At 49.2% G+C, this 21084-nt stretch overlaps 1 protein-coding gene across 2 annotated transcripts in view; it reads right to left on the bottom strand.

The window, feature by feature from the left end:
• Ttll9 (tubulin tyrosine ligase like 9) overlaps positions 1–21084 on the bottom strand; it is a 43963-nt gene that overhangs the window by 6067 nt on the left and 16812 nt on the right. For both annotated transcript variants that reach the window (XM_077800046.1, XM_077800047.1), the window contains 7 exons: positions 15819–15887; positions 15362–15436; positions 14480–14570; positions 13158–13198; positions 12159–12246; positions 2285–2343; positions 1307–1503 (listed from right to left, as the gene is read on the bottom strand). In XM_077800046.1, coding sequence (XP_077656172.1) covers positions 1307–1503; positions 2285–2343; positions 12159–12246; positions 13158–13198; positions 14480–14570; positions 15362–15436; positions 15819–15887 — 620 coding nt within the window. The remainder of the gene's footprint in view (positions 1–1306; positions 1504–2284; positions 2344–12158; positions 12247–13157; positions 13199–14479; positions 14571–15361; positions 15437–15818; positions 15888–21084) is intronic.

Below are 21084 nucleotides of genomic sequence, written 5' to 3'. Positions count from 1 at the left end.
GGGACCGTGGGGCCCTCCTGCTGGTGATGCTTTTCCTTTTCCAGTGGGGACCTGAGTGCAGGAAGATCCCTTCCAGAGGGACAGTTGGCCACGGCTGGCAACTGACCTACTGGGTCAGGGGCTGGGCCGCCGGGGATGGGGGTGGGAGGTGGCGGGAGACGGCTTGGAGGGGCGTCCGCATCTAAAGGGAGAGCTGTGGGCAGCTGCAGGCAGCATTGCCCCAGGGGAGTATGAGCTGAGAATTATGAGATCATCTGATTTTTCTAGAAAAGCCCCAAATCCTGATTTTTAGGTAAACATCTCCCAGATTTTGTCAAAAAAAAATTAAACACAGAAACATTCTGAAGATCAAACCTAAAATACCTGTATCTGCAGGTCCCAAACAGCCCAGGACCTCCAGTTCCCTGGAGCCCACATGGGTCTGGAGGTTTTGTACAGCCTGGTCATTTTACAGACAGGAAGCTGGGGCACAGGAAGAGCAAAGGGCTCCCCCACTGGACAGTGGGGGGCCAGAGACCACTTTCTACTCCTCCCAGCTTGTTCCCACCTCAGTCTACCCTAATGATGCAGCCAGAGCTCGCTGCCAGGGGCAGAGGAGAGAGACTGCTGGGTGCTGGGACTCAGTGTCCCTTTAGCCAGGAGCTGACTCAGGTGTCACTATGCCTGGCTCTGAAAGCCCACAGCACCTCCGGGGTGACCTTGGGCAGGGGAGTGGCCTCCTGCATCCAGCAGTGCTGGTGGGGAGCAGCCCAGCGCGGGCACTTGACCCTGAGTTTCATTTTGCCCTTGACTCGCCGCTGACCTCCCCCTCCCCCAAGCCGACAACCCACGGGTTTCAATGTCCTGTCGTGTCATGTGAGGCCATCGCTCTGGTCCCTGCCAGCTCCAGCTTGTTCTCCTCGCCAGCTCAACCCCCTCCATGGGCAAGAATGCACCACATTCTTGGCAGGAACAGCCACCGTGACAATATTCCCTTACGTGGCACTTCACATCCTCCAAGGGCCAAGACTTCCAGAGGGGAAGTGTTTTGCCGGGTAGGAGGGGAGCACCCCTCACTCAGCCCACCAACAGGACAGGCTTCCCAGAGCCAGCACGAAGCCCCATGTCCCAAAGACAGCTCATTTGTCCCTCCTAACAACCCTAGAGGTACAGCACAGTGACCAACCCTGTTTTACAGACTGGCAAACTGAGGCATAGAAAAATAGAACTGTGTCCAAGGTCACACAGCCAGGAAGTGGCCGAGCTGGGCTCCCAGACCAGGGTGCCCGCTTGTAAAGCCAGACCCCGGGCCCAGCTGCCCACTTACGGCTTGAGGTCCTGGTCGATGAGGATGTCGTAGCCGTACAGCTCGAAGCAGTGCTTGTCGCTGATGATCACCTTCTGCACACTCTGCAGGCTCTTGATGAAGATGTTGTCCATGTCACGGAAGAGCGCCTCCACCGCCTCGGGCCCGTGCCTGGACGCCAGGTACTGCCGGAAGCGCTGCAGCATCCACTTGCAACCCTGGGACCCGGGCAGTAGGGGTTGGCAGAGGAACTTGAGCCAGCGGGACTCACCTGCCACGACCCTCCTGGGAGCCATCAGCGCTACACTAGGCCTGGGCAAGGGGGGCCCAGCCCTGAGTCCCAGGATTAGGACAGCTAGAGTGCACCCCCCTCGTGGGTGGAGATTCTGATAACTCAGAACTACCCAGGCCCCCAGAGGCCCCTGCCCTGATGGCCAGCACAGGCCCTCTCCCTGGGCCTGCTTTTAAGGGCATCTCAAGGCCTAGGATGGTCAATGGGCTGCTGGTCACAGGGGAGTGTGTGTGCAGTCACCCTGTGTGGGATGGAGGCCCAGGACAGAAAAGAAGGGAGCAGGTGTGAGCGGAGTCTCACTCTCCCATTGCCCTAGATCAGGCCCTTCACTCCCAGAAGCCGGAGCATTCAGCGTTTCAACCTGGCTCTGCAGGTTACTATATAGATGATAGATAGATAACAGATTGACAAAAAGAATGTCTATATGATACACCAGTCAATGGATTGATCCATAGGAGGTCTCTGTCGGATGGAGCACATTTTCTTTAGGGGTGCATTTTTTTAACCTGCACTTTTAAATATTGAAGTACCTGGTCCATGGATCTCTGTTGTACCATGCCCTGGGCTCTGCAAATGGCAAGGGTGGGCCTGTCCTCGCTGGTGAGCTATGAGCCAAGACAGGCCTGACCTGGGCTCTCTGCCTCTGCCCTTCCCTCCCAACCTCATCCCAGAAGGCTGCCGGGGAGGGTAGAAGCCCAGCTTCTCACCTTCTTTGGGTGGTAGTCCGGAGATGTCTTTTGCACAGCGACATTGGTGAGGTGAACATCTGGCAGAGGTTGGTGGTCAAGGACAAGTGTGGACAGGAAGGACAAGACACCCTCCATAGATCCCCCAGGACTGAACTGAGACCGTGTTTGGGAGTTGATGAGGAAAACTACAAAACAGCTCAAAGTTCACATACGTGGGCTGAGGAGCCAGATGGGCCAGGATTCAAATCCGCCTGCCTCTTTACTACCCATGAGCCCCTAAGCCTGGGGCCCTTGCCCTCTCTGAGCCTTTCTGCCCACCTATTATAGTATGTTGGCTTCATAGGATTATTTGAAGGATCAGATAAAACACTGTATAAAGATGCCTCTTAGCCAGGTGTGGTGGCCCACGCCTGTAATCCCAGGTACTCGGAAAGCTGAGGCAGGAGAATTGCAAGTTCAAGGCCAGCCTGGGCCACTGAATAAGACCCTGTGTCAAAATAAAATTCTAAAAAGGGTTGAGGATGTAGCTCAGAGGAAGAACACTCCTGGGTCCTGTCCCCGGTCCCCACTCCCAGCAATCACAAGGGCCTCTCACAGGGCCTGGCAGAGCCGATATTATGATGATTTTTTTCAACTCAAGAGAGTTTTTTAACAAGTAGAGACACCAAATGTAGAACAGTCATCTCAGGACACACTGAGCTCCCTGTCACCAAAGGAGTTTGGACTGGGTGGCCACTAGTAGGAATACTAGAGAAGGGATCCAGCATTGGGATGGGGTCAGGTGGCCTTAAAAGGCCCAGCCCTGAGAGTGTGCTTTTGGTATAATCACTTGTCACCTTCAAATGACATCAGTGACACGGTGCAGCTCAGAGTTCACACACATCATCTCATTTGTTCCCAGATACTTCCCATCCAACACATGAGACTTTGGAGGCCCACAGAAGGCAGAGACAGCCATCTGAGACACCCCTTCCTTGGCAACCCCCCCCCAGGGAGCAGGACAGACACCTGAACCTCATGAAATGACCACTATTCGCAGCTTCCTCCAGGACTCGTTGGGAAGGGAGAGGCTCTAGGTCGCTGGCTCAAGTCTAGTTCCCCTAAAGCATGTTTCTCCCTGTCTGTCACCTATGGGACAGGGCAGGGTGGCTTCCACCTTTCTGAGAAGGTGGGTGTCCTTGTCAGCATCTTTTTCCTAGAATGTCATCTTCAGAACTTTTCAAAGATATTTTTTTCTTTCATATTTGAGAATTTTCCTGCCTCCACTTCTAAAGAAGGAGCACACAGACCATCACTCCATAGGATGGGGCCCTCAGGCCTGTGTCCAGGACATTTTCCAAAAGGTTCTGGGGCAATTCAATAGGGTGTGTGTGTGGGGGGATGTTTTTTAAACAAATGACAAATGCAGCAGGGACTCCTGGATATCCAGGTGCAAAAGAATAAAATAGAACCCCTTTCTCAGACCTTAGACCTACATATAAGAGACAAAACTAAAAATTCTTAGAAGAATATATAGGAGTAAGTTGTCCATTGGCCTAGGCAGAGTTTCTTAGATATGACACCAAAAGCACAAGCAATAAAAGAAAAAATAGATAAAATGGACTTTACCAGAATTAAAAATGTTTGGGCTTTAAGGGACATTATCACGACAGTGCTAAGACACCCCAGAGATGGGAGAAAGTATTTGCAAATCACATATCTGATGCGGGACCAGCATCCAGAATACATAAAGCATTTTTGCAAATCAACAATAGACAGATCATCCCATTTTTAAAAGAGCGGAAATTTGAATAGACAGATCTACAAATGGCCAACAAACCCATATGGGTCATGAGGGAAATGCGAGGTAAAACTGCTTCACAACCACGGGGCTGCTGTAACAAAGTGGTTAGACGATATTGTGTGTTGGTAGGAGGTGGGGAAATCGGATTCCTTCACAAAATGCTAGTGGAAATGAGAGATTGTGCAGCACTTTGGAAAACAATTCTTCAAAGGATTCAACAGAATTACCACTGGGCCAGCAATTCCATTCATAGCCATGTGCTCAAGAGAAATGAGAATAGCCCGTAAAAAAGTTTGTGCCTCTCTCTCTACCTCTTTTAGTACCTAGGATGGAACCCAGGGCCTTGCGCATGCGAGGCCAGGGCTCTGCCACTGAGCCACACCCCAGCCCTTTTGCTCAACAAGTTCTTGAAGCAGCCTTTTTTTCATAATAACCCCAAAGGGGTCACAACTCCAGTGTCTATCCACAGGTAAATAAAATGCCATGCCCCCTTTATTGGAATAGAATATTATTTGGCATCAAAGAGATAGGAAGCTTAATCCCAGCTACTTGGGAGACTGAGGCAAGAGGATGGCAACGTTCAGTCCAGCCTGGGCAACTTAGACCCTGTGTCAAAATAAAATAAAAAGGGCTGGGGGAGGCAGCTCAGTGGGACAGCACTTGCTTAGCGTTTGTGAGGCCTGGTTCAATCCATCTCCAGTACTAGAGAGAGAGAGGGGAAGGTATTGGTACATGTTACAATAAGAAGGAATCTTGAAATCATCATGCCCGGTGAAAAAAGGTGGGCACCAAAGACCACACACGATTGATCCCACTTACATTAAATGTCCAGGACCTTGCACATGCTGGGCGAGCGCTCTGCCATGCGCTACATCCCTGTGTCTAGGAAGATGCATGGAGACAGAAAGCAGTTGCAAAGGGCCGGGAGGGGAGTGGAGGGGGCATGGAGAGTGCTGGCTAGTGCGTGTGCGATTTCTTTGGGGGAAAGATGGAAATATTCTTACTGACTGTGCTGACAGCTGTTTGATTATGATACACACCATTCCTTTGCTTGCTTTATCCGGGTGAATTGCACACTGTACAAATTATATCTCAATGCTAGATATAGATCTCAGTATATAAAGAAGTTGTAAATAAAGCTCAATTATATCCCAATAAAAAAAAAAAATAGGAACAAGAGGAAACTCAGGAAAAACAAGTTCCTGACGATGATGCAGGGGAAGAAAGCTTGGCTCCCAGCAAGACCCGCTTCCCTCTGCTCCTTCCTGCAAGGGGGAGGAAGCAGGGCCTCCCCAGGAGCAGAGGAGGAGCAGGGCTGAGGGAGGAGAGCCAGGGGGCCAGCCTCAGCCCTCGCCTCCACCGGCATCCCCAGATCAAGTCCTGACGGACCCACGAGACAAGTAGCAAGGAGCAAACAAGCCATCAAAATCAATCTGTGAGAGGTGCAGCTGCTGTGAAGTCTTTAGGGGAAGAGAACTTCCCTCGCCTAACGATGACAGTAGAGATGACAGCGGATCTCAATGGACAGCGACGGACTCAGCTGAGTACAAATGGAAACAATCACATCAGGACAAAAATTAAGGAGCAAACCCAATGAGAGACTATGGCAAATGTGACAGCCTAACGTTTCTGCCACATGAAAATCTCCATAAACTGTCAACAGTAAAACGCTATGTCCCTAATAAATAAAGGCTGTGAAAACATAAAAAGAGAAACTGTCCCTGGTAGAAGGCCATCTGGGAAAATGCTCAAAAGTTTCTAGTAATAAAAGATACACAGTTTAAAAGGAATGTAAATGAGGGGGATGGAAATTGATGAAATCCTGGGGCAGAAACCTCCTTCCTCATCAAGGCAGTTACACCTTTGGGCTTTCTCATTTTGGAAAATTGATAATTCAGAATAGTTGCAGGATAGCATCACGAAGGCCTGGGGATTCTTCACCCAGTCATGCCCATTGTCTTAGAAATGGCTTTTTAAAATAATTGTCCCCAACAGTGGGGACTGGAGATGAAATGAGTGTGTTGGGGTTGGGGACATAGAGAGCTCCTCTGGGAAGAACCTGGTCAGATGCCCTTGACCCGGGATTTACTCCTTTGTCACATCATCCAAAGGAAAAAAAAAAAATACAGTAAAATTGTTGACCAACAAAGTCGTCCCTTTCTCCTATAAGACAATGTAGGGTCGATATTCCAATGTGTAGGTGCAGGGTCGACACTTTCTCAATAGGACCCTAAAGCTCAGGAAGTAATACCAAGAGTTAATAAATGGGATGGTATCGAATTAAAAGGCTTCTGCACAGCAAAGGAAACAATTAAGAATGTGAAGAGAGCCAGGAATAGTGGCACATACCTGTAATCCTAGCAGCATGGGAGGCTGAGGTAGGAGGATCGCGAGTTCAAAGCCAGCCTCAGTAACTTAGAGAGGCCCCAAGCAACTTAGTGAAAGCTTGTCTCAAAATAAGATATTTTGGGGGTAGGGATATGGCTCAGTTGGTAGAGTGCATGTCCCACATGCACAAAGCCCTGGGTTCAAACTGTAGTACCACACACAAAGGATATATATATTTATGTATGTGTGTGTGTGTGTGTGTGTGTATTTTTTTTAAGGGCTGATGATATGGCTCAGTGGTTAAGCACTGCTAGATTCAATCCCTGGCAACAAACAAACAAAAAGAGAATATAAAGAGAACCCATAGAATAGGAGAAAAATTTCCCCAGCTACTCTTCTGATAGAGGATTAATATCCAGAATATAGGGGCTGGGGCTGTAGCTCAGTGGTAGAGCACTTGCCTAGCATGCGTGAGGCGCTGGGTTTGATCCTCGGCACCACCTTAAAAAAATAAAATAAAGGCATTCTGTCCATCTACAACTTCAAAAAAGTTTTTTTAAAAATACAGAATATATAAAGAACTTAAAAAAAAACTTAACACTGAAGAAAACAAATAACCTAATTAATAAATGGGCAAATGAGCTAAACAGACACTTCTTAAAAGAAGAAATACAAATGGCCAACAAATATATGAACAAATGTTCAACGTCATTAACAACTGGGGAAATGCAAATCAAAACTAGACTGAGATTTCATCTCACAGCCAGAATGGCAGTCATCAAGAACATGAATAAACTGGGCGTGGTGGCGCACGCCTGTAATCCCAGCAGCCGGGGAGGCTGAGGCACGAGGATCAGCCAGCCTCGGCAAAAAGCCAAGGTGCTAAACAACTCAGGGAGACCCTGTCTCTAAATAAATACAAAATAGGGCTGAGGATGTGGCTCAGTGGTCGAGTGCCCCTGAGTTCAATCACCCGCATCCAAAAAAAAAAAAAAAATAGAAAAAGAACACGAATAATAATAAATGCTGGGGAGGATGTGGAGGAAAAGGAACACTTACACTGTTGTGGGATTGTAACTCAGCACAACCATTACAGAAATCAGTATGGAGGTTCCTCAAAAGCCTAGGCACGAAACCACCATATGACCCAGCCATACCTCCTGGGTATTTATTCTAAAGAACTGAAGTCATCATACCACAGCTATGCATGCACACCTGAGTTCACAGCAGCACAATTCCCAACGGCAAACTAGGGAGCCAGCCTAGGTGTCCATCAACAGGTGAATGGATAAAGACAATGTGATCTATATACACGATGGAGTTTTATTCAGCCATAAGGAAAAGTGAAATCATGTCATTTGCACGAAAATGGAAGGAACCCGAGGATGTTAAGAGAAATAAGCCAAACTCCCAAGGTCAAGGGTTGCATGTTTGCTCTCATAAGTGGAAACTAGAGAGAAAAATGGAAAAGAAAGGTGTGGGGGGTGGGCAGGCAACTCAAAAATATGGAAGGGAGGTCAGTAGAGTAGAGGAAGGGGACCAGGGGGAGAAGGGAAGAAAGAGAAAGGGGAAATACCAGGGAATGACATTGGCCAAAGTATATTGTTATATTACTGCATGTACAAATGTGTAAGAAGTCCCACCCTGTGTACAAGTATAATGCACCAACAAAAATATGGGGAAAAAAGTTCCCCTGGAGCTTTGTGTGTTATGACAGTAAGGAACTGAACACTTCCCAAGTGCCCACGGCCTGGAGGATTAGTACACCAGTACGCCCACTCAGTGGGGTGTTTTGTGATTCAAAAAAAATGTACACAAGGAAAATACTGATGTTAACGTTTAGTGAAGAAAAATCTATGTTTATACCATGGGATCACTCATCTATAGAATTTAAATGACAGCAAAACTTTTAAAAAGTTCTACAAATGAACCCGGAAGAAAATACACCAAATGCCAAGTCGTTGTTTTTAGGAAAGGACACTAGAGAAGGTTTTTTTCCTCTCTTTCTCTTTTTTTGGACTTTCTTGAATTTCCTGATTTGTCTTTAACAAGCTATACTGCTTTTAGGATGAAACCCATATTCTTTACATGTTTTACTGTTTTTATTATCAGAGTAAAGCGTGTCAGCTGCAGACACAATTCATACTGTAGAGAAATGTATGAAGCTGAAAGTCAACGTGCCCTTGCCTGATTCTCATCCTCTGTAGTGTTCAGAGTTCCTAGATCAGTAAACGATGAACTTCCTTTCATACGTGTTTCCTAAACAGGAACACACATTTTTAAAAGCAAAAACAGGATTGCAAACAAACCAGCACTACAGCTTGCACTTCTTTCCACTTAGGTCTTGCACACCTTTCCGTGTCATGACATTCTACTATAGACTTTTTTTTTTTTTTTTTTTGGTACTGGGAATTGAACCCAGTGGTGCTTAACCACTGAGCCACATCCCCAGCCCTTTTTATTTTTATTTTATCTTGAGACAGGGTCTCACCAATTTACTTAAGACCTTGCTAAGATGCTTTGAACTCTCAATCCTCCTGTCTCCTGAGTCGCTGGGATTACAGGAGTGCGACACCACGCCTGGCTTTTGACTATAAACTTTATTGTTCTTAACAGATGCACAACATTAGTAGGTGCTTTATAATTCAGTTCACCATCCCTCGAGGATGATTTAGATTGTTTCTACTTGATCATTGTTATATACAATGGTTCAGTTAATATTTTTATAATTTGTGTATGTTTGCATAGGTGTGTATTTGAATAACTGTGTGTAAACTATATGTAAATATAATACATATGTTAAAATTAGGTTAAAGATATTTCCTGTTATTTTGTGATTCAAAAACTTATCTGCTATTTTTTATATTATTTTTTAAGTGATGGACACAATCTCTTTATTTATTTATTTTTATGTGGTGCTAAGGATTGAACCCAGGGCCTCACATGTGAGGGGCAAGTGCTGTACCACTGAACCACAACCCCGGCCCCTTATTTGCTATTTTAAAGTTGGCATTGTGGGAGCTGAAGCAAATGGGTAAAATATTAGGATAAAATATGTTAAATCTGGAGGGTAGATACATAGGACCCTGCTATAGTCTTTTCTGCAGTTTCTACACATTTTAATATTTCCAGATTTAAAAATCAAAAACAATTTAAAAGAAGGGGTGGAAAATAATGCGTATTCACTCCATTCACTCACTGTGAATGTTTAATGAGCACAGGCTCATTAAATAGAAACTGGCCCCGGGAGAGGGCTCGGTTTGCTTAATAATCCCTGAGATGCCTGGAAATGTACAAACACTCATGAATGTGGTGGGGGGGGGGTGGAGAACCCCAGCATTTACCGAGGGTCACTCCGGCAGGCACAGTTCTATGTGTTTTGTACGCATTATTTAATTTTAATAACAAAAGAGGTGGCAGTAAAACTAAACTAAATTTGATGACTTGCATGTGATAAATGTGTGTTAAAATTATACAATAAACATACAGAAAAAGAAGTCAGCAAAGTAGGAAAAAAACAATTTGTGAAAAGTACTCAGAAGGGCCTGAGGTGGGTCCCTTGCTGAGGCAATGCCAATGCATGACCCTAGACACCCTCACATTAAGTGACAAAACCAAGGCAGAGAGGTGGATTCTGTGATGTTTAGGGGGCACTGGGGGCTGAACAGGGGACACTACAGCTGAGCTATACCCCCAGCCCTTTTGATTTTTCATTTTGAGACAGGGTCTAATTACCCTGCCTCCGCCTCTAAGAAGGAGAGATGAACTGACTAAAAACATTGCCTGGGGTTCCCAGGCAGGAAACTAGGCAGCATCATTCTCCATTTCCAAACACAGATTGTCTCCTACATGCAGGTAATCTAGCTTCTAGATCTTTCTGAATTGACTCTCCATTTTCTTCTAATCTCAGGCCTAGAAATCTTAAAAACTTTCTCTTTTTTTGGCACCTGGGATTGAACCTAGGGGTGCTTAACCACTGAGCCACATCCCCAGCCCTTTTTATTTTTTAGAGACAGGATCTTGTTCAATTGCTTAGGGCTAAATTTCTGAGGCTGGCCTTGTACTTGTGATCCTCCTGACTTGGTCTCCGGAGTTGCTGAGATTATAGGCATCAGTTGTGCAGTACTGTAATTGGCTAAAAGCTTTTCTTGATGTGTATCATTTTATAGCTAATACATTCACATGACCCAAAAGTTAAAAAGTGCAAAATATATAGAAGAAAAAAAATCTCCTTTTCACCTGTCCCTATCTACACATTTCTTCTCCCAGAGACAACTTCTGTTTCCAGTTTTTCTTTCTTTTCTCTCTCTCTCTTTTTTTGTGGTGTTAGGATAGAACCCAGGGCCTTGTGTGTGCTAGGCAAGTGCTCTCCTGATGAGCTACACCATTAGCCCTGTTTCCAGTTTCTTGTCTGGCCTTCAGAGATATCTATGCACAGATAAACAGACATATATAGATATATAATTTTTAAACATAATTGGGAGCATGATTCTTGCTGTTCTATACTTTGCGCTCCACCCCAGGCACCTATCAGTACATAAAGCACTCTCCCCTTTCCGTTTTAATGGTTGCATAGTACTCCGCAGTATGAGTACACCATTTGCTTCATTGTTGCCTTCTTTTTTGCTCTCACAAGTGAGGCTGCAAAGTGCCTGACCTTTAAGCCTGTCTTTCTCTATATTGTGAGTATACCTGTAGGATGGAATTTCAGAGGGAAATTGCAGGATCAGGAGGCGTGAGCATTTGGCCTTCACAGATATTTACCAGATTGCCTTCTAAGGATTTGTGTTAATTTACACTCCCACCAGCAACAGAGGGATTCCCCCAGCCTTGCCAAGTCAGCGTGTTTTCAAAGTTTTGGTCCCTGACAATCAGATGGATGAAAATTGAGTTGTATTTGAGCCAACCACCAGGCATTAAAGAAAAAGGCACGGGCGCGCGCGCGCACACACACACCCAAGATGCAAACATTTTCGGGGGTGAGGGGGTGCTAAGCTGTCTGCTATTTTGCATATGAATAACATAAACCTTTGGCATCAGTCAAAACCTGCCTCAAGCCTGGCGCAGCGTCACAGGCCTGTAATCCCAGCGGCTCTGGAGGCTGAGACAGGAGGATCAAAGCCAGTTCAAAGCCAGCCTCAGCAACAGGGAGGCACTAAGCAACTCAGTGAGGCCCTGTCTCTAAATAAAACACAAAATAAGGCTGGGGATGGGGCTCAGTGGTTGAGTGCCCCTGGGAAGGAAGGAAGGAAGGAAGGAAGGAAGGAAGGAAGGAAGGAAGGAAGGAAGGAAGGAAGGAAGGAAGGAAGGAAGGAAGGAAGGAAGGAAGGAAGGAAGGAAGGAAGGAAGGAAGGAAGGAAGGAAGGAAGGAAGGAAGGAAGGAAGGAAGGAAGGAAGGAAGGAAGGAAGGAAGGAAGGAAGGAAGGAAGGAAGGAAGGAAGGAAGGAAGGAAGGAAGGAAGGAAGGAAGGAAGGAAGGAAGGAAGGAAGGAAGGAAGGAAGGAAGGAAGGAAGGAAGGAAGGAAGGAAGGAAGGAAGGAAGGAAGGAAGGAAGGAAGGAAGGAAGGAAGGAAGGAAGGAAGGAAGGTGCTCTGCGCCCTCCCTCCCGTCCCCCCAAGCCCGGGATCCCTGGATGGAGAGGCCCGCGCGGGTCTTGTGCCTGTTCACCTGGTCCCCCGCCCCCCCCAGGCACCCAGCAAACATCTTGGGGTGAAGAGGCACGCGGGCTGGCCCCCGGGTGGGGCCGCAGGCCGTGGGCGGTGGCTGGTGGGTCCCAGGATACACTGGTCGTCGATGCTGTTCAGCGTGAAGCGCGTGTTGGAGAAGCGGGCGAAGCCGTCGCGGTAGAGCCAGGCCCGCAGCGGGATGTACTGGGGCGGGGGCGGGGGCGGGGGTGACTCCGGTGGCCGCTGGCACGTTGGGGTCCTCCACCTGGAACCGCCCCCTCTTCCTTTCTACCTCCTCCGCCAGCGCCGCGCTAACGTCACCCCTTGACTCCACCCTGTCCTTCCCTGGGGCGGTGGCTGGCAGGAGGGAACCGAGGGGCTGGCCACCACGTGTGACACCCCGCCGGACTGAGAGGTTCAGGAGGAAAGGGGCCAATCCTGTCTCAATCCCTCTGTGGCCTTGTGCCCTGGGAGGAGCGAGGTCAGCGACTCCCTAGTTAAGAGAGCAGGCTCTGGAGCCACGCTGCCTGGATTTGAATCCCAGTTCTGCCATTCACTCGCTGTGTGCCTTTGGGCAAGTCACTAAACCTCTCTGTATCTGTAAAATGAGGATAATAATAGAATCTACTTCACTGTGTTGTTGGAAGGACTGAACGAGATACAACCTGCTGGGTACTAACTAGGGCCTGGTACTTAGTAGGTGCTCACTACATGTTCACTGTGGTTACCACCGATGACTGAATGATAAAGAAGGACAGGCAAGCAGGGCACGGTGGCTCAGGCCTGAAATCCCAGTGACTGCCCAGAAAGGATCATGAGTTCAAAGCCAGCCTCAGCAATGGCAAGGCGCTAAGCAACTCCGTGAGACTCTGTCTCTAAGTAAAATATAAAATAGGGCTGGGGATGTGGTTCAGTGGTCAAGTGCCCTGAGTTCAATCCCTGGTACCCCCCGTCCCCCACCCCTCAAAAAGGACTGGCAAATCCAGATGCTGGAACACCTAGGATGGTGAAACTGAGGTGCATCTGGTGGCCCACTCCAGCCCTAGATGTCCCCTCTGAGCTCTCCTGGGCAGAGAGGGGCTCACAGCTCCCTGTCCCCTGCCCTGGTGACTCACCGACATCACCAGCACATAGACACGCAGGTCAAACTTGCGACCTGTCAGGCAAAGAAAGAATTAATTGGTGGAGCGAATACTGGTTACCAGATGGTTGGGGTGTGACAGTGCACAGACGGAGCTCCCCGCAAAACACGTGAGGTGTCAGGAGAGAGGAACTGGGGGTCCCTGTTGGGGAAAACCTTGTGACTTAGTGGCAGCTAGTCAAGGTTGCTGAGCGAAAGCCCCTGAGAAGTGGTGGCCTGCAGAGAAGAAGGGGCCCACCTGACCCGGAGGGGCACAGGGCCTTGGGGCAGGACAGAGGCCCTGAGGGGGCAGAACCGGGCCAAGGGAGAGACAGGGTCCCCGCAGTCTCTGGGGTGTATTCTACAAACCGCGGGAAGCTGCTGGAGGGTGTCTGATGCCTCTGGCTATTGGTGCCGCTGTCCAGGGAGAGGACAGTGGCCAGGATCAAGATGGAGGCAAGAGGGACAGAGGTGAGAGGGGTGGCAGACAGCTGTGTGGGACTGGGGGTGTTGCTCAGTGGTAGAGCACTTGCCTAGCATGCATGAGGTTCCACCCCCAACATGCAAAACCAAAACCAAAAAAATCAGACAGGATGGGGGGTAGGGGAGGAGAGACCCAGGGGCTGCCCCCTGGGGAGGGTCATTGGCCCAGGAGGTAGGGGAGGGGAGGGGCACTAACTCTGTTGCAATGAAGTGCCACCTACAAGAGGCCCCAGACCCTGACCCTTCTCTCCTGTGTGGGCAAAGCCCATGCACCTGGGCCTAAGGAGGCCGCCTGAGCCTCAGGCTCCCTGGACCTCAGAGGGGAAGCTGGCTGCACCAGGAGCCTTTGTCCTTGCCATTCCCTCTTCCTGTTTCTCCCTCCAGTTCTACCTACAGGTGACTCCCAGGTGTCACTCTGTCCCCTGACCCTGCCTGATTTACTTTGCAATGGCTGCAGCTTCGTGGGATTCTTGTATTTCTTTGCTCTCTGGCTTAAGGCTGTCCCCTCACCTAGGGTAAAAATAGACTCCACAGGAGCAGAGCGACAGCCGGCACCCAGGCCAGCAGCTGGCACTGAGGAGGGCCATCATACTTGTTGGGTAGATGCATACGTGAAAGAATTGGTTCTCAAAGGAGAATTTTCATGAACTCAGAGGGGGAGGGAAGGCACTCAACCACGGGCAATCTATGGGCAGCAGCCAGGACAGATCTTTCCTGTGCATCCCCCTGCCCTGGATGTGAGCCTGGGCCCTCAGTCGCAGCTAGTCAAGGTTTGCTGAGTGAGTGAGTGACTGACTGGTCAGAAGGGCAGGGAGCTGGGGACAGCCATCTCACCTCCGATCAGGTATGGATTTTCGATGTAACGCTGAGCTACGTAGTTCTCCACAGGGATCTCATCTCTTTGGTCATCAGAATTTCTTGGGTCCTAGTTGCAATAATATTATTAACATTTATTGAGCGCTCCTGTGTACAAGGAATTACGTTAGGCACTCTACTTGGGATATCTTTTTTTTTTCTTTTTCTTTTTGGTGCTGGGGATTGAACTCGGGGCCCTTAACCACTGAGCCACATCCCCAGAGCCCTATTTTGTATTTTATTTAGAGACAGGGTCTCACTGAATTGCTTAGGGCCTCATTAAATTGCTGAGGCTGGCTTTGAACTCTCGATCCTCCTGCCTCAGCCTCCCGAGCCACTGGGATTACAGATGTGTGTGTCTCTCCGTGCCCGGCCCTTTCACCATTTTTTGAAAGGAAACAAACAAAAACTTTAGTCCTTCAGTATCAGTGGCCACGGGACAAGTGCTCGATATGATGTCCACATGTGGCCAGTGGTCAGGTACTAGACAGCTCAGATATGCTCTGTTACCATCACTGCAGAAAGTCCTGTCAAGGTGCTGCCACCAGGACATCAGCAGCCCCTGAGGCCCGGAGGCCATCCCTGGCCCTTCTCTACTTGCCCACCCAGCTGGGGACGATGCCATGCTCTCACACAGGTGCACGGCCCTCCAGGTCTGCAAACTTTCTCACCCATTGTCCCCTTCACAGTCACCTGATGAGGAGCCCAGGCTCCAAGACAAGGGTCAGGTACTTCCTGGGCTCACACAGTGGCCCTGTGCTGGGAATGCTCTCCTGAGCAGACCCCCCGCAGACCCCCACACTGCTCCCAACCCCGACAGCCAGACTTCCCTCCAGGGACCCCGGCCACCCCTCTACTCACATGGCTTCCAGAGGAACTGATGGAGTAGCGGGAAGGCTGGGCCTCGAAGCCCTGGAACTTCTTGCAGGCAGTGCCCTGACAGGTGCCCAGGGAAGAATGGGGACGCAGGCATCAGGGGGAGGTGCATTAATTGAGCACCTGCTGTGAGCCCACAGGAGTCAGGTCCTCCAGCTCCCCCCACCCCCCCACCATCTCACTACCAAGGTTCAGAGGGCTCCAGTGATTTCCCCAGGGACACATGTCTGTTGAGAGGCCGAGGCAGGATTTGACCCAGGATTTCTGCTTGCCCAAGGTCACACAGCTATGGTTTGCAAGGTCAGAATTTGAACCCCAACAGTCTGGTTCCAGTGACCCTGCTCTGTGGGCAGGCCTGTGCTGGCTCTCTGAACTTGGAAGGGAGAGAGGAGGGGAGAGGGCAGAGGACGTGTGGAGAGCAAAGGGAAAGAGGCAGACTCACCTTCCTCCAGTCCATGATGTCCTTCAGTCTCCGGAAGAGGAAGATGCCCTTGCCCTGGGATCGGGCTACCTGAGGGGAGGGGTGGGGGACACAGAAAGGCCACTGTCAGCTTGGTAGTTTCTTGTTGACCTCAGTACCTGGGAGCCCTCCCCAGCGTTTCTCTATGTCCATCTTCCCAAAACCCCTTAGGCCCAGAAAAATGGTCCAGCCCCCCCCCCAAGGCCTGGGGGAGCAAAGGTGCTAAACACAGGAGGGAGTTGGACAGGAGGGGGAGGAGAGACTCCTCTGCGCACAAAGACACGCATTTGCATGAATAATGCAGAAGAGGAGACAATTAAAAAGCCATTCCTACAGTCCTGGGAACATATCATCCGATTCTTTTTTTGGAAATCAATTTGCCTTCCTAATTAGGTTTTGCTTCTGCTAATACCGAAATCAGTCTGCCTGTGCTGAACTCCAGCATGGAGAATTCACAGCTCACAGGGGCTGGGGCCCAAGGATCTTGACTACGCTGCAGAGTGGTCCTCCTGTGTCTAAGGGGGCCCCAGCGGCCCATCCACCCTGGTCACCTGTCAGATCTTGCACATCCACAGTACCCAGCAGCTCAGTCACCCTCTCCTCACCCACAAACACAGCCCATCTGTTACAGGATAGCTTTGCTAAGCGTTCATCCAAAATGTATATATTGGGTGCCTACTGTGTGCTGGATGTTACGCAATAGCTGTAACAGACCGCAGGAAGCGTTCCCAGTCTAACCTGTTTTGAACTGAAATTTGCCAGCCAGGCCTGGCTTCTAGGGCCACCTGGAGCAGGTCTGGTTCCTGGAACCACCCTATGGTTATCTGTGGCTACTGAGCCTGTCCCCCAGAGTCACCTTTATTTCAGCACAAATGCAACCAGCAAGTGCAAATTCTCATTTCTCTCTGTTCTCCTCTGAGCGTGGGCCACCTGGCCCGCCAAGGCCTGCTGTACAAACTCGGGGTTGGCAGAGCTGCACAGGGCTGTAGGTTGCCCGTCGGTCGGGCTGAGGCCCCCTGCTCTGCCTGCCCTCTGTGCACCCGGGTTCAGGGTTATGAGTGCCCAGAAAACAAGGTGGACACAGCGAACAGGTCCTGGGCTTCCCTAGTCACCAGGGAGACGCAAACGAAAATCACACTCCCTGAGCAAGAGCAAGTGCTGGTGACACTGGAGAAGCGGGGACTCCCACATGCTGGACAGACAGGCACATCCTAGGAGGGTCACAGGGCTGGGGCCTTCCGGGAAACTGAGGCAGTGTGAAGACCCCCCTTCAAACCCTGATTCTGCGATCGAGTCAGAAAGATTTCAGACATGTCACTCGGAGTAACAGGCGGGAGTTATTGAAGGGATAGGGAAAGGGATACTCCCGAGGAGAGGCTGGGTCCTCTCTGAGAGGAACAAGGTGGCTCTCCTGCACTGGTTTTCCTGGGATCCCAGAGAAGTTTCCAGAAAGTCCCGCCCAGGTCTACCTCTTGGCTTTTGACTGACAGCAGCAAGACACATCACACTTTCAAGTCCCCACTACCATGACAACCCTAGGCACTTTGTCCCGTGCTGATGGGTTCTAATTGGATTCTTTTTTTTTTTTTTTAATCTTTTAGTTGTAAATGGACACAGTGCTTTATTTTGTTTATTTATTTTATGTGATGCGAAGGCACGAGCCCAGGGCCTCACACATACTAGGCAAGCGCTCTGCCACTGAGCTACAATCCCAGCCCCCTAATTGGATTCTTAGCCATACATTCTTACAGGTTTTATGATCAGGAGGAATTATGCTATCTCTCTGAGTTTCGGGATCTGGTCTGTGGAAAGGGTTACAGAAATCTCCCCCTCGGGGAATTTGGATCCTCTTATCAACATTATTTGGGCCTGCATTTCTCCTGCAGACAACAGGTAGTTTGCTGAGGAACGTGACAGAGCCTGTCCACCTAAGCCAGGCAGGCTGCAGGGAAATGCTTCTTGGAAGAGAAAGCCTGTGGGGGTCAGCGCAGGGGGCCGTCTTATATAATTATTCCCTTAACCTGTGTTCCCACCAGCCTCATCTGTCTGTTCCATGTCAACAGCACCATTCATAAAAGTGCCAGCCTTGGAAATACTTTCTCAGTGGAACAGTGTACTGCGATGACAGTTAGCAATTCCCAATTACTTACACCCGTAGGGTGAATCACATGACTAAACTGTTGAGGGAAAGAACTAGAAACTGTGGAAATATTCGTATTCTATCAAGCACAAAATCAGAGAGAACAAATCTGTGCCGTCAGTGGCTTAGGGGGTCGTGAATGGAGGAGGTCAGAGGGACGCTGAGGGGCTGATAGGGTTCTGTTTATGACCTGGGTGCTGGTCACTTGGATGTGTTTACTTTGTCAAAATTCAGACCACACCCCTATAACTTGGGCATCTTTAAATGTTTATCTTCAATTAAAAAGTGTCTTTTAGGGGCTGGGGTTGTGGTTCAGTGTGAGGCACTGGGTTAGATCTAAGCACCACATAAAAATAAATAAATAAAATAAAGATATTGTGTCCATCTACAACTATAAAAAAATCTTTAAAAAATGTGTCATTTAAGGCATGTATGTACCCTTTGATCTCAGAACCCCTCTCTCACCCCGGAAGCCATTCTCCCTCTCTTTTCTTGCAGGCAAAGTCCCTCTCTCTGTGATGGGGCTAGAAAGGCTTCCTACTGGTTTTCCCAGCTTCCCTTGCAATTAGCATGAGCCAGTTTTGGCTAATGAGACCTAAGGAGACATCTTCTTATCCATTCTGGGGAGATTTTCCTCTGTGTTAAAAATATAAAGAGAGAGGGAGGGGCCAGGTGCAGAGGCACACGCCTGTAATCCCAACTACTCTGGAGGCTGAGGCAGGAGGATCGCAAGTTCAAGGCCAGCCTCAGCAACTTAGCAAGACTCTGTCTCAAAATAAAAAAAAATAAAAATAAAAGGGCTGGGGATGTAGCTCAGTGGTTAACTACCCCTGGTACCCAAAGGGGAAAAATAAAAAAGAACGAAAAAAGAAAAAAATGGAGAGAGAGAGCAGAAAGGGAACACAGGGAGGGAGAGAGGGGGTCAGAGAGATAGGAAGAGAGACGAAAAGAAATGTCTGGCCCTTCCTTCTTTTTTGCTTTTTTCTGAGGAGGTGAGTCTGCAGTCACAGCAGCCATCTCATAGACATGAGGTGACAGATCTGATGGCTAAACACAGGGAGGAAGCAGAGTGGACAGGGAGAAGACCCCAGGGGCTCTCAAGGCATCGCCAGGCACATGCCCCAACCCGGAATGGCCGACCTCCAGCTCTTGTTGTGCGAGATGATGAAATGTCCTTATCGGTTAAATCACTGTAGTAACTTGACAAACCTGTTCCAAGAGATGTCCCCCTCCAAGGGAACAATCCTAAAAGTGAAAAATAAACTTCCTGCTCAGTAATAGATCAGGGTTGTTAAGACTGGAAGTCACCTAGAGCTCCGGCAGATGGTGTTTCCAAAACCAATCACAACATCTCCAGTCCCGTATGTTCTCCAGAACCCCACCAAGAGGTAAAGTCAATGTCCCCTCCCCTTGAGTGGGGGCAGGGCTTCAGGACGGTCACAGCTAACGGTGTGTGGAAGAAGTGGCAGGGTGAGAACTCTAATGAGGATCAGGAAAGACAATGTGGTTTCTACCCAGCCATGATGCAGAGCCCAGATGCCATGCTGTGAGGAAGCCCAAGTCACATGAGGGGCCCACAGGGAGGACAGCTGAGTCTTCTAGCCCTTGCCCTGGCTGGGCTCCCAGCCAGCAGCCAGCACCATCTTGCCAACCCAGCGAGTGAGGCCAAATTGGAAGCATCCTCCAGCCTCAGCAGAGCTGCCCCAGAGGATGCTGGTGCACAGATGAGCCTTCCCTGTCAAGCCCCAGTTGGAGGCTCATGAGCTAAAAACAAGAGGTTATTATTGTTTCAGGGCCTTCTGTTGGGGTGGTTTGTTACTCAGCAGTACTTACCAGTTTACCTTGTGCCAGGCCTCTATGACATGGGCATTGATAGTATTCCCATTTTCAACCAAGGAAACCAAAGAACAGAGAGGCCAAGCATATTGCCCCAAGTCATCCAGTCAGCGGGTCATAAATCCAGGTTAGTGAAATCTGTGCTACACAATCTGGGGGCTCATGTACCTCTTGCAGGGTGCCATGGGATACACAGAATCATACAGCAAGCATGGGGTAGCTTCTGGGAATATTACTTGATAACTTGGGAGGAAAATATTTTTACATATAAAGATACATTTATGATCGGAAAACATTTAAATGGATTATTAGAATGAAACATAACTTTGGTTTTGTACCAAACGTGGCCATTTACAGTCCTTGTCCCCTTGCCAAGAACCACATTTGGGTCACCCTGTGGGTTGTCCAGCCCTCTGGGGAGGTCTGAGCCCTCATACTATTGCCATGGGATTGGATCAGGCGATAATCTATAGGATGTCACGGGAAGTTTGCTGCTGAGACTTCTGGGAAGAGTTTGTGACTTCTTCAAAAGTGACACAAGACCAAGGCATTCCTGTATTCCCATGGCTCGTAGAGGTATAAGGAGGTGAAGCTAGAGCTGTGGCAAGAGGAACCGTCTGCCTGTCAGGCTAGGAATTGATGGAATTGTCGAGCTACCCAGAACCATCCCCTGTCCAGCTATTCTACATTAAAGGAAATTCCCCCGGACCTCTGAACTTGAATGAGAAAAACAACATCTTCCTTTTGACACCCTGCCATGTACCCTGTGTTCCCTTCTATGGTGAGTGTGGTCAACACATCATAGGAGTATCTGCCATCAGAAGCAATCCCAGCTATGTTTATGTATCACATTACAGTTGTTGCTGATGTCTCAAGATGCTGTTCATGCACCTGTGGCGGGGGTCTGCTGTTAACGAAGAGCACGTAGATTCTCTAGCACAGAGGGTCTTTTGATGATGTGCGTGGCAGCCCTGAGAACACCTCACAGACCTCCAGCTGCAGGAGAGCAAGGCCCTGAGGGTGCCAGCTGCCGCCTGTCCAGAGGCTGCTCCCAACCCATGACTGGCTGGTTCCTGAGGCACAGGGGACTTCTCTGACAGCATGAAGCCCCCCAGGTCTGGCTGGACTTTGCTCAGGCTGCTCTGCCCTAGGAAGTTCCACCCAGCCTCCCTCCTCCCTCCCCCCAGCCCTTCCTTCCTTCCTTGCCTCCCTCCACTGAGGTCCCACAACTCCCCCAGCCTCTCCCAGCTCCTCCCCCGTTTTCTCTCACAG

This window comes from Urocitellus parryii, chromosome 6 (assembly GCF_045843805.1).
Source record: "Urocitellus parryii isolate mUroPar1 chromosome 6, mUroPar1.hap1, whole genome shotgun sequence".
NCBI classification, from domain to species: domain Eukaryota; kingdom Metazoa; phylum Chordata; class Mammalia; order Rodentia; family Sciuridae; genus Urocitellus; species Urocitellus parryii.
The sequence above is the reverse complement of the archived record's forward strand: the minus strand, read 5'-3'. Positions and strand labels throughout refer to the sequence as shown.